General features: G+C 37.7%; 1 protein-coding gene across 1 annotated transcript; it reads right to left on the bottom strand.

The window, feature by feature from the left end:
• Positions 1–5,560: 5,560 nt before the first annotated feature.
• Positions 5,561–11,455, bottom strand: LOC147854439 (CSC1-like protein ERD4). Its single transcript, XM_087331055.1, has 7 exons — positions 11,072–11,455; positions 10,681–10,829; positions 10,330–10,605; positions 9,751–10,026; positions 9,048–9,598; positions 6,794–7,052; positions 5,561–6,341 (listed from the first exon to the last, which is right to left on the bottom strand). Exons 1-7 carry the CDS (start codon positions 11,328–11,330, stop codon positions 5,967–5,969), a joined length of 2,145 nt encoding a protein of 714 aa, XP_087187181.1. The 5' UTR covers positions 11,331–11,455; the 3' UTR covers positions 5,561–5,966.
• Positions 11,456–13,346: the final 1,891 nt, after the last annotated feature.

Here is a 13,346-nt window from a genome sequence, read left to right as displayed (position 1 = left end):
GTAAATGCAAGTGGTTTTCTATACCAATGTCTCCTTAGGTTGACACTTTACATAACATAGGTTGAATCCATAATGTTCATCCATAGATATATATAAATTATGAAGGTTTCTTGACCTTACCACTATGGGTATTTACATGTGTGGGTCATTGTATGTCACATCCATCCTTAAACAATACGTTGGAGATTTTTCATTTTCCAATTCAGTTTGTCAAGGACTTCAATTGATTGACATCAACTTTGTTTTCTTCTTCTGACTAAATCGTAAAGATAATAAAATTCCATGTTTGACAAAAGGAATTAGGCATAATGGTTGCTTTTTAATAATTGACAAATTTTAATTAATATTTTTAATCATTAAGAGAGGTCATGACTCATGACTTGTGATAAGAGTTGCATGCATCCTCAAACTATATTGAAATCCTTTGTCGTGTTGACAAAACCGAATGACCAGAACTAGTGGATTTGGGGCATGTGCTACTTGACAATTACTCAAATTTTAATTCTAGTATCCAAAACAAATATTTAAAATGTAAATCCTTATGAAACATAAAGAATACATAAAAAAGATTCGACTTTTAAAATGTGAAGACTCTTCAAGTGTTGTGATCTCCAGACACATACTAAAAATTAGAAGAAAATTTGATTCTCTATAGAAAAGTGGTATCGTGCTACCCCACACACAAAATTGAATTGATAAAGAGGCCAAGATTATGTAGAGAGAAGTACTAAAAAAACAAATCGAAACTAACAAAATAAGAGAGCCTTCCAAGGTATATATAGAGAAAGAATTTAACTAATGCTACTAATCCACACAGTCATTTCAATACAGAGGCAAGCTGAATAAGAGTCAACAAGAAAGGACATACATGCATTACAAATGGTTATTCAGATAAACAAGAACAAATGGTATATTCCTATTTGTTCCATAAAAAATCATAGTTCTTTAACCAAAACGCTAAAATATCCTCAATCAAGTATAAAACATTCATAGAAATTATATGAAAATCCTTCAAGTTTTTATATCTTGATTCTCGACCATTATTTTATTCATTAAACATTGTGAAGCAACAAAACCCATTGTATGAACAAAAGGATTAGGTTTTTAATGAATTACAAAAATTAATCAAAATTCTTTATGTATTTAAAAAATCCCATAAACATACATCCGAATTATAAAAATGCTAAGTCAATCCAACAAAAAATACCTTTGACAACCTTTCACCTCCGAAAATAATAAGTAAATACTTTTTATTTACAAAATATTTAAAAACACAGTCAAATTTGCACATCTTCTCTTTCAAAAGATACATTGTTTGTTTTTGTACATGTGAGGTCTTTGTTAACTCAAAACATAGATAAGTATTTTAGCATCATCCAATTGAAGCTTACTACTTGCCCTTAATTTCTTCTTTGTTTTGTTCAGGTAAGCCTAGCATCAACCATCTCCTAAATTATTCCCCTATGAAAGCATATTTCTTCTAATGTCAAGTACCGATGAACCTCCATCAAAATGTTCTTTTGTTTTGTTGGATCTTTTTCCATGCTTATGGACTTCGACATCCAAAATGAATGCATTTGGTTGTCATCAATAACACAAGTTAACATGATTGAACTTATGTTGATTTCTTGTGGATATCCACTCCATTTCTACTTCAACCTTGCATCAATAGCATTCGAGCATTGAGGATATCTTTGTATATCTCTTTGCCCAAGATTGAAGATCATTTGTTCAATTTTGATTAGGATATTTAAGCACTTTTTGTTTGTTAGACCTTGATCTCCGTAGCCATAAAAACATAACTATAAGTTCTTGTGCATCATCTATACATCTATATTTTACATTTGCTCTTGTAAGTATCTTGTCATGATACACCTTGTCTACTAGCCTTTTTCTTAAATTTATCCACCAATGTCTTTTCTTTCCTCTTGATTAGTAGAACCTTCTAATGACTTCATGAACTTATTCTCTAAAAATGATTGTTTAATAGCATACAATTGCATGACTAAGAAATAACTTTAAATAGGTCATCTAATTGATACATTTGTTAGGCATTGACTTAGCATGCCTCCAAATCCACATACCATGCCACATTTAGAGCATGGCTAATTCTTGGCTAGAGTACCTATATCTCCTTTTAAATGGAGTTTTTAATAGGTTCTAAGTGTACTATGATGACATTAACACTCAAGAAAAATTAGTATTTAATTGAAATGAGATAATGGTTAACTTAATCCTCAACTATATTAACATATATACAGTTATAAAAAAATGCACTTACGATCAACCATGCTTGTATGTATCAAAGGAAATTCAAGTTCATGCAAGGATCAATGCTAAGATAAGGGTAAAACACTTAATACTATACACGAGGAGAGGGAGGGGGAGAGAGAAGAAAAGGTTTAAAGGAGCGCTCAATCCTAAAGAATGAGAAGAACCCTTAAGGAGGAGTTAAAATTGATTCCTTACCTCAACTGTACAACTTGCAAGGTCACTTGATCTTTGTCCACTTTCACATTCATGGGGACACAATGCCTTTTTTCTAGCTTCTACAATGTGTCTTTCTCTTAGTGCATGTCAATGCCAATATCCTTGCCCCAACTAAAACCTATAATAGGTACTCAAACAATTTCCTCCAGAAACAATGGGTTCCCACCATTACCGCTAATCATACAAATCTAGCCTCCATAGTGCTTTTTATTGTATATAATAACCAAAAAAGGGGTTCAAGGAAAGGAAGATAAAATAATGCCTTCGTTATTGAATGGGGTGGTGTTTTTACAACGTACATCATGTCAATCCAACTCATGGAGAGTTTGTGTAGATTGAACCTTTTATCATAGAGCTAGGAGACCATATTAAAGATTTCACTAACTTCCTCATGGTTGGGTATTTTATGTATCAATGGGCTACAATATACCATCAAACCTAGACTTGAGGCAAGACAACAAGTTAACATACAAGAGCATTAGGATCAAGAAATGAATGAAGTGGGTGAGGTTGAGGGTGGTGATGACTATAAAAATGGCAAAAGCTCAAGGTCATCATCACCTCATGAAGATTAGGCTATATGACTCTCTAATTAGATCATGCATATAGTTTAAAGCAACTTTGCACAAAAATAAATTAAAAGAAGACAAAGATTAGTTAATATATAAAACTTCTTTACTTACAAAATAATTTTTGTTCTCTCCACTTGATATCTCTGTGTGTTTGTTAAGGAGAAAAAGTGATAGCTCGAGCATGAGAGCAACATAGCTTAGTAGCAAGAGCAAGAGATCCCAAGCATGAGAGAGAGCACAAGAGCTCAAGCATGAGAGAGCAATACCAAGTCAGCAAGCATGAGAGCATTAAAAGTGACTAAGAAAAAGGGAGTTCTTTATATAGGGATAAGAAAGCAAATAAAATATCATCTTTTTCGACATGATAATATGTCTAATATTGACTTATTGCAATGCATTGATTATAGTTCGTAGGATGACATTATTCAACCCGATCTTCCAACATTGTTTGATGCATTTACACATCAAATAATCAATCACAATGCAATAAACAAAAACTAATGTTGTGCTCTGACTAGTTTAGCCATTGTTAAAATTTGTATTCACATGTAGTGAATAATTAAAATTATCTCCTTGGGGTATTTTACTTTCCTAGTTTAGGAGATTAAGTTAAACAAATTATGGTCTTTCAAAAGTACTCTTATGGATTCATATGTAATATTTTGCTTTAAATGAACGAGCGAAGCCTTGGGCAACTAAACAATTTCCCCTCAATACTTCAATTCAAACAAATTTAGTGATTTCGAGTGACTGTTTCATTCTAATAGTTAAGTTGTTGAAAAATCAATGATGTCTTCCTCATTATTCATGGACAAATATTTGTATTAATATTGTTGTGCTGGGACTCAACCAACAATCATAGTCGATTCAACATTCAAGAGAGTGGGTTTCTTTGTTAAAAGAACAGGAAGGGAACATGTGATGGAGTTCTAATTTGGTTCATGCTTATTTCCATACAAAATTAGAGCTTTAATTACAAAGATAGAGAGAGTGAGAGAAAAGAAAGAATTAGTGATCACCGATAATGGATAGATATTGAGAAGAGTGATGAAGACCATGGATCCTGCTTCATAAATATAAATGTGCGTCTATTTCTCCATCATATAACATTCTCAACACAATACACTATCTATTTCCAATGGCAATTGCAAAAGTCATAAGTTGTCGATTCAAATATAAAAGAAACCAATGGTATAAAATTGATTGTGGCATGGTCACAAGTAAAAAATAATTGGTAATGAGAAAATGAGTATTAAAGAAAAAGGGAAAGAATCAAGAGGAGCAAGTTAGAAAGTCAAACTATTGACTTAAATAAGCATTTAATGCTAGTGGAATAATTGTCAACGGATAGAGATATTGAGTAATCATTGTGAGTTCTATAAAGAATACATGCTACACCTAAAGAGACATAGTCATTCAAAATGCTTTTCATCGTTTCCACTACTCCAGAGGAATAAATTTGGACTCCCTCCTTACCTCACACCATATCTTTTTAAGTTCTCTCAAACAAGCCAACAAGTTATAAAATATAAAAGCCAACAAGCCAAGACATTAACACACTTTTTTCTTTTTCTTCTGAATCTTCTTCACTCCTTCCCCATCACATTTAGTTCACCTCTTGCAAGAGTACAAGATCATGATCCACATAAATGTAACGTGCCATGTTTCATGCATATTAATATAGTGGTGTAAGACAAGTCTTGATAAATCCACATTTTTTTCTAGGGTTTCTACTCGGTCATAAACTCCTTTATTATGGCAGCATCCTTTTTCTGCAGTCCTAGAATTTTCGTGTTTGGATAAAATATTTAGAATTTTAAATATTTACGAATAGGTTGATACATGCATATACCATCTTTTTATTTATTAATTAGCGTCATTGATTACAAAATGTCGAATGAGCTGTCATTGCGACTCATTCTAGCAATAGATGCTAGGCCCTTATCTTCGTTGATATGATACTGGACCAACCCAAATTGTAATTGCTAGGCCCTTCTCTTCTTTGATGTGATACTTGACCAGCCCAAATTATAGTGGGAATTTTTCGATCAATCGAACTTGTTTTTATATATAATGATGAGAACCATGTCGAAATTTAATTAAGTTACAATGGGGAAAATCAATAGCTCCTCTATGAGATGGTGGTAAGTGAAATCACAATCATGGACGATGTGGAGCATAACATACTATGTGGAAATGCTTGATTAAATATATACTCAAGAAAAAAAGCCTAAGTCGACCTAAAGGCATGAAGAAGGTGACTAAAGATTTACCATGACGTGGACAAAATATTACCTGAATTGATTTCTCCGAAATTGCGGTCTGAGATCTGAGGATTCAGAAGCTTCTAATTAGTGCAGCTATGGTGAAAAGCAACAAGGTGTGAAGAAAATGCATTTAGTGCAAACACAAAGTGATGATGCATTGTCCCCACTTCTTTGAGAATGTTGATATTAACTGCACATACATCATACCATTCATTGTCTTCTTTACATATCTATTGGACGTAGACTTCATGGATTAATTTGATATGCTTTATGAGCATTGACCAATTTGTAATGTTTTATGAGCATGGAGAGGGGAGTTACCAATACCATGCGACCTTCATTAACAATGCACAATAAATGTTTACAATAAATGTTTTTGGCAATCATAGTAAAACTCTCTAGAAAATCAGGCACTCAAAAACAAATCGAATGGGTAGACAATTGGTTGGAGATGAATTGGGTAAGAAGCAAACCATGTGTAGGATGCAACAAGAGAATGGTGAATTGAAAGGGAATCAGATGAACCAGATAAGAAGAAGGCTACATATATGATATATATATACATATAATACAAAGGAGAGAATGGTAAGAATCTTCAATATTCTTCTAATGATGACTGGTGGGTTCCCAGAAACTACTATGGCCCTTCATCCATGTCCTCCATGTCACTCATAATGTCCTCAAGATCGTGTTTTCGACGCTTGGGAGCGAGGTAGGCAGGCGTATAAGCTTTAACTATTGACTCAATAGAGGGAGGATCAATGGGTTCTCCACAAGTAGCATAGAGAGGAGACACTTTGAAAGACGGGTAGAAGAACTCTCGACATATGTATGCGAAAATGAGAGTCGCCACGATAGGCGGCGTCAGTAATGGCACATACACGAACTGCTTGAGTCCGAAATAGCCCAGCATTGTGATCTGGGATAAGAGGAGAGAAGCTACTATCCGAGAATGGATGTGAGGCCACATCCTACCTCCGCTCTCGTACTTCGGCATCATCACATTCAATGCCTACAGAGAAGTAGTCAATAATATTAGACACAAAGAAGGCCCGGTTAAGTACTGAGCAATGCTTCATATTTCCTATCTCCAAAGGGGCATTATCATTTCCTGACAAATTAGAATGTCTTATAGCCTCCTCATTGTCAGAGAGTATGTAATCCTCTGACTTAATGTAAACATACTTGCCGCATCCATATCCATTCATCTAAACATCAAATTAGATGTATACTACAAGTATGTAATCTTCTGACTTAATCTAAACATACTTGCTGCATCCATATGGATTCATCTAAACATCTAATTAGATGTATAGTACAAGTAAACAAACCAGTAGATACATATGGTATACATCCCCAAATTAGATGCACATGCAGCATTTAGCATGCAAGCCAGGATTAATATATTCATGGCATTCTTATTTAAATTCTATCCGATGCCCCCCCCCCCCGCATTGGCCTTACCTGATTCCGCATGAATAGCCAACCCAGAGCGAAGTAGATGATCGAAAATACTAAAATCAGTGGTGCTATGACTGCATAGCAAAACGTGATTGTCAGAATGAGCATATCTGCGGGGATATTAGTCCCGTATTTGAAAGACTTCGGGCGCAAGGCCTTCTTGATTTCGGCATTGGTCCTAATCCACCCAATCCTCTTCCTCAAATGAAATCTGACGAATGGGACTAGCCTCGAGAATGCCATGCCATAACCCACAAAGAACCTGCACATTATGAATAACCCATTAGAAATCATCACAATAAACCACCGCCCTGCATTAGCCTTTCAATTTGTTAATTCTTGTGTTTGCCCACATCTCTGTTCTTATGTTTCCCTTGTCATATACCGGAGACACACATATAGTGGAATCAAGATTGCCATTCCTCCCCTTCCCTCCTCTGCAGGGATTTCGGTCTGAGGAACACGCTGGTTTCAGTTCGGATGTAGTCGATGATGGTTTTCCATACCAAAAAATGTGATTTAGGGTTCAGTTTAGGGTTTAGAGCTTAGTGAATGCCCACAACCCAACCATTTTGCTTTCGCTCTTGAGACTGAGAAATCAAATTTGAATAGCTCTAGGTTGCTACCTATAACAGCTTGAATAGCCCTACATTGCCATGCACCTTGGATACAATCAAGCAAATTGGGTACTCCACAAAACCAATCGGAAGGATGTAGGATCGGGAATTAGCAAATTGGTCCTAGGAGTGTAGTACCCATTTGGGTAGTGCAATTAGCAATTACAGATAATGTTTAGTTATGGACTACCCAAACATCATCGTTAATATGGCTATGAAGACTCTCTAGTTGGTGACAAAGGTTGTTTTTTATGTTCTCTTTTCCTCAACTCAAACATCATGAGTTTTGGCTAGCATGACTCCCTACTCAAGGATGGAGATTGCTTTTTTAATTTTGTATTTGGTTAGGCCAAACATCATCATTATGGCTACAAAGACTCCTTAGTCAATGACATTAAAGTTTGTCTCTCAACGCCATTTTCACTTAGATATGAACACTATTGAAACTTGAAAGTATACATTTCGTGGTTCACTACATCAGATATCAATAAATCTGTGAATGGGAGTGCGAAGGGATTCAAGATGGTAACCTCATTAGCTTTTTGTAATCTACACATACCCTTATAATCTTCATGTTTTTCTTGGGCACAAGCACGATAAGAGACATCTTGGTCGCCTCCTTGAGATGGATGGAACACAACTTTGATTGCTTACCCTTTTCTTCTTTTATTACATTTTCATAATTGGAATTGATCCATTAGGAACCTTATAACTTGTTGACATGCTAGGATGAGTCCTTCCTTCACAAGCAAAATTTCTTAGACATACATGCTAGGTAGAAGTGCTTAATCGACAAGTAAGTGGTAGGCGATCTTATTAATTATGGGAGTCTAGCGTTCAACCACGATTGTTGGGATTTTAAAAGTTTCTCATTTTTTCTTGTCCATACCCACGCACGAGTCAAAACGTTTTATGTGCCACATCTCACCTCCTCAAATGATGGACCTTCTAGGAGTGGTACGCGGCCATCTTATCATGAGAGTCAAGCAACAAGCTTATGAGCACCACGATTGTTGAGGCTTTTTATAGTCCATAACTATGGGACGACTCAAAGGTGTTCTACGCCACAACTAGTCACCTCGTCAAAGGGACGGAATTGTGGAATTAAAATCGTGGGGGCTAACCTTGAACAACTTAGTAAACACAATGGAGAGGAACTCCGAAGAACATACGCCGAACCGATGCCGAATGGGTCACGATTAGGTCTATGGAGACAAATCAATCACGCATTAGTCCGTGGAGCGACGGATCATTAGTCCGTGGAGAGATGAATCAATCCGCCCATTTATCCGTGGAGAGACGAATCAATCCAATGTCCATTAGTCCGTGGAGACGAATCATTGGTATCAAACATGGTAGAGTCATGATTTGGATGAGAGGCCATGTTTTTCTAAGCGTCGTGTGAGAAAAGAACAAGAGATTTTTGCATGCTCTTTTCGGAGCTGGATGATGGTGCAATATAAAACGATACAGATTTTGACACAATTAATGTTGGTGATGAACCCTCTGGAACAGAGGAGCAGGGCCGGGGCAAAAATCTTGATCCCAATAAAGCACAGAGATGGGACCTTGGATTCCTGCATCACAACAATGGAAAAGAAAGAAACAACAGACACAGACATTAGAGATTAGAGACTTACTTGAGGGCCACAAATGAGATGAAGAAATTGGCTTGCCCAGGGAGGGATTCACTTAGCAATGCGACTATGGTTTTCGGACGATCCAGGATACTTTTCATGGAGCTGAACAGACTTCCTGCTAAAGTCACACCCAAGAAGACATTAAGAACATTAAAGTAGAAGAATTTGCCGGCAGCTGCCCTATCCCGATCGCTTTTCGAAAGAATCCCCTCCATTTCTGAGATCCTCGAGAGCACGAACGGAAGGACGTAAATGAAGACGATGAGAACAATCTGAGGTAGAAATGCTTGGAGTACCGCATTGACTGATGGGATATCCACCAGAGGAGCCAGGAATGGTAGCTTCAGCTTCAAGTTATCGAGGGAGATAATGGCGGACACGAAAGCTATGGGGATCATGTAGAAGAAGATTGTGATCGAGACCGTGGAATAGACCGCTGCCTGTCGAATGAGCCTTTGTACAAATGGGATGGCCAGGTTTGTCCAGATCACTTCTCTCGGCTCAGGGGCCGCAGACGTAATCCATTGGTTCGCATAAAGGCTATGGCTAACCTGCAATAGTTAAAAGACCAGGTAACTAACATTAGAACATTAAATCAGACTACTGGTTTTTTATTTTTAAAAGACCAGTTTGATTTTTTAGAACATACATTGAGATACACAAAGAATTGAGTTTTAATTCTTGAGTATGAATATGTTTGTACCTGAGATGCACAAGTGGCAGCCGCTCTGTTATTAAAGATGACGATCGCAGCGCCTTTCTGAGTCGTGGAACTTGCGTTAGATCTTCGTTCCTCCTCAAGAGCTTCTTCATTCTTCTCCTCTTGTGCTCTGTAGTAGTCAATGGAGTCTACTTGAGGCCCAAAAAGGCCTAGAAATCCAGTCCTGTGTTTAGGTGTAGTCTTCTTCCCCTGACTGGTTGCCTCTAGATGAGCAACTTTCTTCCTAGCTCTCTGTGCCTTTTTCCAGAACATATAAGCCTGAAATGGTACACACAAGCCATTCTTTTTCCATGGAGCATCGCCCAAAGATAGTGGCTAATGCTTTCTATGTAAAACGCTTACCCACACAACAACCCTAAACCCTAACAAACTGTGTTTTTTTGAAAATCCATGTTAAATCTTACTAAACACTAATACAGAGAAAACCCTAACAAAAACTGTGCTTTTTGGAAAAGCCATGTTAAATTTTACTAAACACTAATACAGAGAAAAAACCTAATGGTTTCTTCTCAGAAAGGAAGAACAGGAGGAGATTATGATTTCCTAATAGATAATACATACCTTGGATCTGTATGTGACAACGATGGAGGCCTGATATGTTCCGGGATGCAGAGCTCTGAAGTACTTGTCCACCTCTTCAGCTATGGTGCCATTGGTAGGGGCAGGGATATCCCTCACCAGAATAGCATATTCCTCTGGTTTTGCTGTCTGAGTGCCAGTTTTGTCGTTGATTCGTAAGGCCACAACATGCTTGTAGGTTTTCCAGAGCCTATGCAGAGTGGCTATGGTGAGCCAGTAAGCTCCAATTACATAGGCCCACAGACGTAAACTCCTATCCTGTAGCAGTCAAGAACCAACAGTTTCAATCCATTTTCTGTCTTTACAATCCATGTTACGTATATATAACATTACCTGCACATTCCCCATGGCAGCCTTGTCGAAATCAGTGGACCCAACCGTCGAATTCTTCTGTTCCTGAAGCTCGAAATTCTTGTCTGTTATGGAAACAGGAATCAACACGGGAACGCAGTAGAGTGCCGTGCACACGCAAATTGAGAAGGCTGCAAAGCAATGATGAGAATCAGAGAACAGGAAGTCAAGCCAAGGCAGGATGAATTTGAATTGCTCTGGCTGGAATTAAGCCACACAGACTGCGAATACTACTCTAAACACAGGAATCACATAAGCAGGCCCGGATTGGAAGGCCATTAAGATTGATTGCACGCGATTAATTAAGACGATTGAAAGACTTCAGGGAATCCAAGAAATCGACATGATGGAATTTTGGATTTAAATTAGGTACCAGAGGCAAGGAATTTCATGTAAATGGCAGCATCCAGGCCGGCCTGCTTGATGATGTCTTCCTCAGTAACAGACCAAGCTTCGCGTAGCCATGAGAAGATGCCAGGGTTGTAAGGAGGAGCCATCTTCTTGGCTTTCTTGCGAGGGTAGTAGACCTGAGCATTTCGAGGGCTGCGCGAGAGCAGGGCTTGAATGGCGAGAAGGGCAAGGAAGGTGAGAAAAGAAGTGGCCAGAGAAGTGATGAAGCCTGAGATATCCATGGCAGCAGTTGCAGCAAAGGATCAAGCTTTACTCATTCAATGATGAAGAAGAAGAAGGAGAAGAAGAAGAAGCAGAAGCAGAAGAAGAAGAAGAAGAAGATGAAGAAGAAGAAGAAGAAGAAGAAGAAGAGTGCGAGCTCTGGCTATGGAGGCGCACTGTTATCATTATCAGAGTCGTCGTGTCCACGTGGCGCCTCCAAGTGACGTGCCGTCCACGTGGCACACCCGAGTGAGGTGGACGCCCACGTGGCAACCTAACGAACCCATGAAAATGTCAGCGCATTAAATGTATTCCAGTGGTCAATGTCTTATCCACGCCTTCTTGGCTGGCCAGGCTTATTTGTAATTATTATTGAACGAATGGCCTTTGGACTCCCTACTCCATTCACACTAATGTTAACTAGAAGTGCCCCCAATATGTTTTCATCCCCTGGAAAACCCATCAGTCGTTAACTGAAAGTGTCCGAACATGTTCTCGACCCTAGAAATTTATTAGTAGTTAACTAAAAGTGGCCCAACATGTTTTGGACCCTGGAAAACTATTAGTCAGCACCCTCCGCCGAGCCGGCGTTTCGACACTCTGGGTACATACACTTATTGTTAGTGAGCTCGATGTATCGGTGATGTGGAATCCTCCACGTGGACCCGCAACTAGCTAGTTGGCTTGATGTAGCCACTTGTGAACTAGGACCAATACATTGAATCAAGGCCCAACGCTAAGTGAATGAAACCTTTTCTTCTTGTTCATCGGCAGGAGATAATAATGGTCTTCATCTGTCAATGCCAAGTGTGGTAAGATTGTGGTCTTGGCTGCGGTCCACGAGGCCAAGGCCTACGTGCACGACAAATTTCTATAGCCCAACCCCTTTTCTATGTCTTGGTCGGGAGCCCATTTCTATTGCCCTAGATTGCTTTGTGGCATGAGTAGGAGCTATGGAGCAAGAGAAAGTTGTGATTGTTCTTTTGTTGATGAGCTTGCGTGGTTGTATTGTTTTCTTTCCACCACTTTTCCCTATGTCATATATATGTGTATATATTGGATAACAAGATCAATTTAGTACACATTTCCATCAAAAACATCCATCTATATACATATATAAATGTACATGAATGTAAAGACTATCGGAAAGTTGTAAGCTTCCTACGCCATTCTTGCTCGTATCCTACTTGATTCGAACTTTTTCCAATTTATTCTCTTACAACTTCAATATAAGAAAGTTGGCTGATTTTATAAAGCATTGTTTTCACAAACAAAACATTCCGACATCCTGCCTCGGTATTGTTTATCATTCATCTTATGGCATGCAAGCACTCCTAGAAGAGTGGGGAATTACCTATAACTATAGCTTAATACTGCTCAAACAAAATATTATTGAACTGCATATTATTCAGTGGACAAACTATGTGTCTCACCTAAGGCTATCACATTAGTACTAACTCTAATACATGGAAAAGTAAATGTTTTCCCATAACACACTTCGTCCATCACCTATACTTTGGGTCCCATATCACAAGTGGGTTCACATACATAGAGAATACAATATCCATTTATATCTATCTATATATAGAGAGTTCTAAGGGGAAAGTTGAGTAGTTGAATTATTGTCCGAGTGATCCATATAAATATTGCAGAAATTATGTCATTGTCCTACTTGACTTGAATGACTCTCTCATATTTTCTAATGATTTTCCTATTACTAAAAAAGAAACTCAATTAATGAGTAAAGAATAAGTTTCAACAACATGACTTGTTGACGCCTACATCCAAAAACTTTATATTCACTCTTCTAAATAACCATCATAAACACTTGGCATATGATTAATTGAGGCTATGTCATGAGTAGTCAATAAATGGTTTGTGAGAAAAAAAAGATTATGACAAAGACAAAGGAAAAGAAACCGCATAAATTGATTAATCATTGATAGAAAAGATAACAAGGAGGGTCTGAGTTCATAAATATCAAAACCATGAGTTGGAGAAACATCCAAGAACATTTAATTTTCAAAGATTGATAG

This window comes from Azolla caroliniana, unplaced genomic scaffold (assembly GCF_043228905.1).
Source record: "Azolla caroliniana isolate FFs.n. ecotype wild unplaced genomic scaffold, voAzoCaro1.0.p SCAF_15, whole genome shotgun sequence".
Lineage (NCBI taxonomy): Eukaryota > Viridiplantae > Streptophyta > Polypodiopsida > Salviniales > Salviniaceae > Azolla > Azolla caroliniana.
This window is presented reverse-complemented; position numbering and strand designations above follow the sequence as displayed.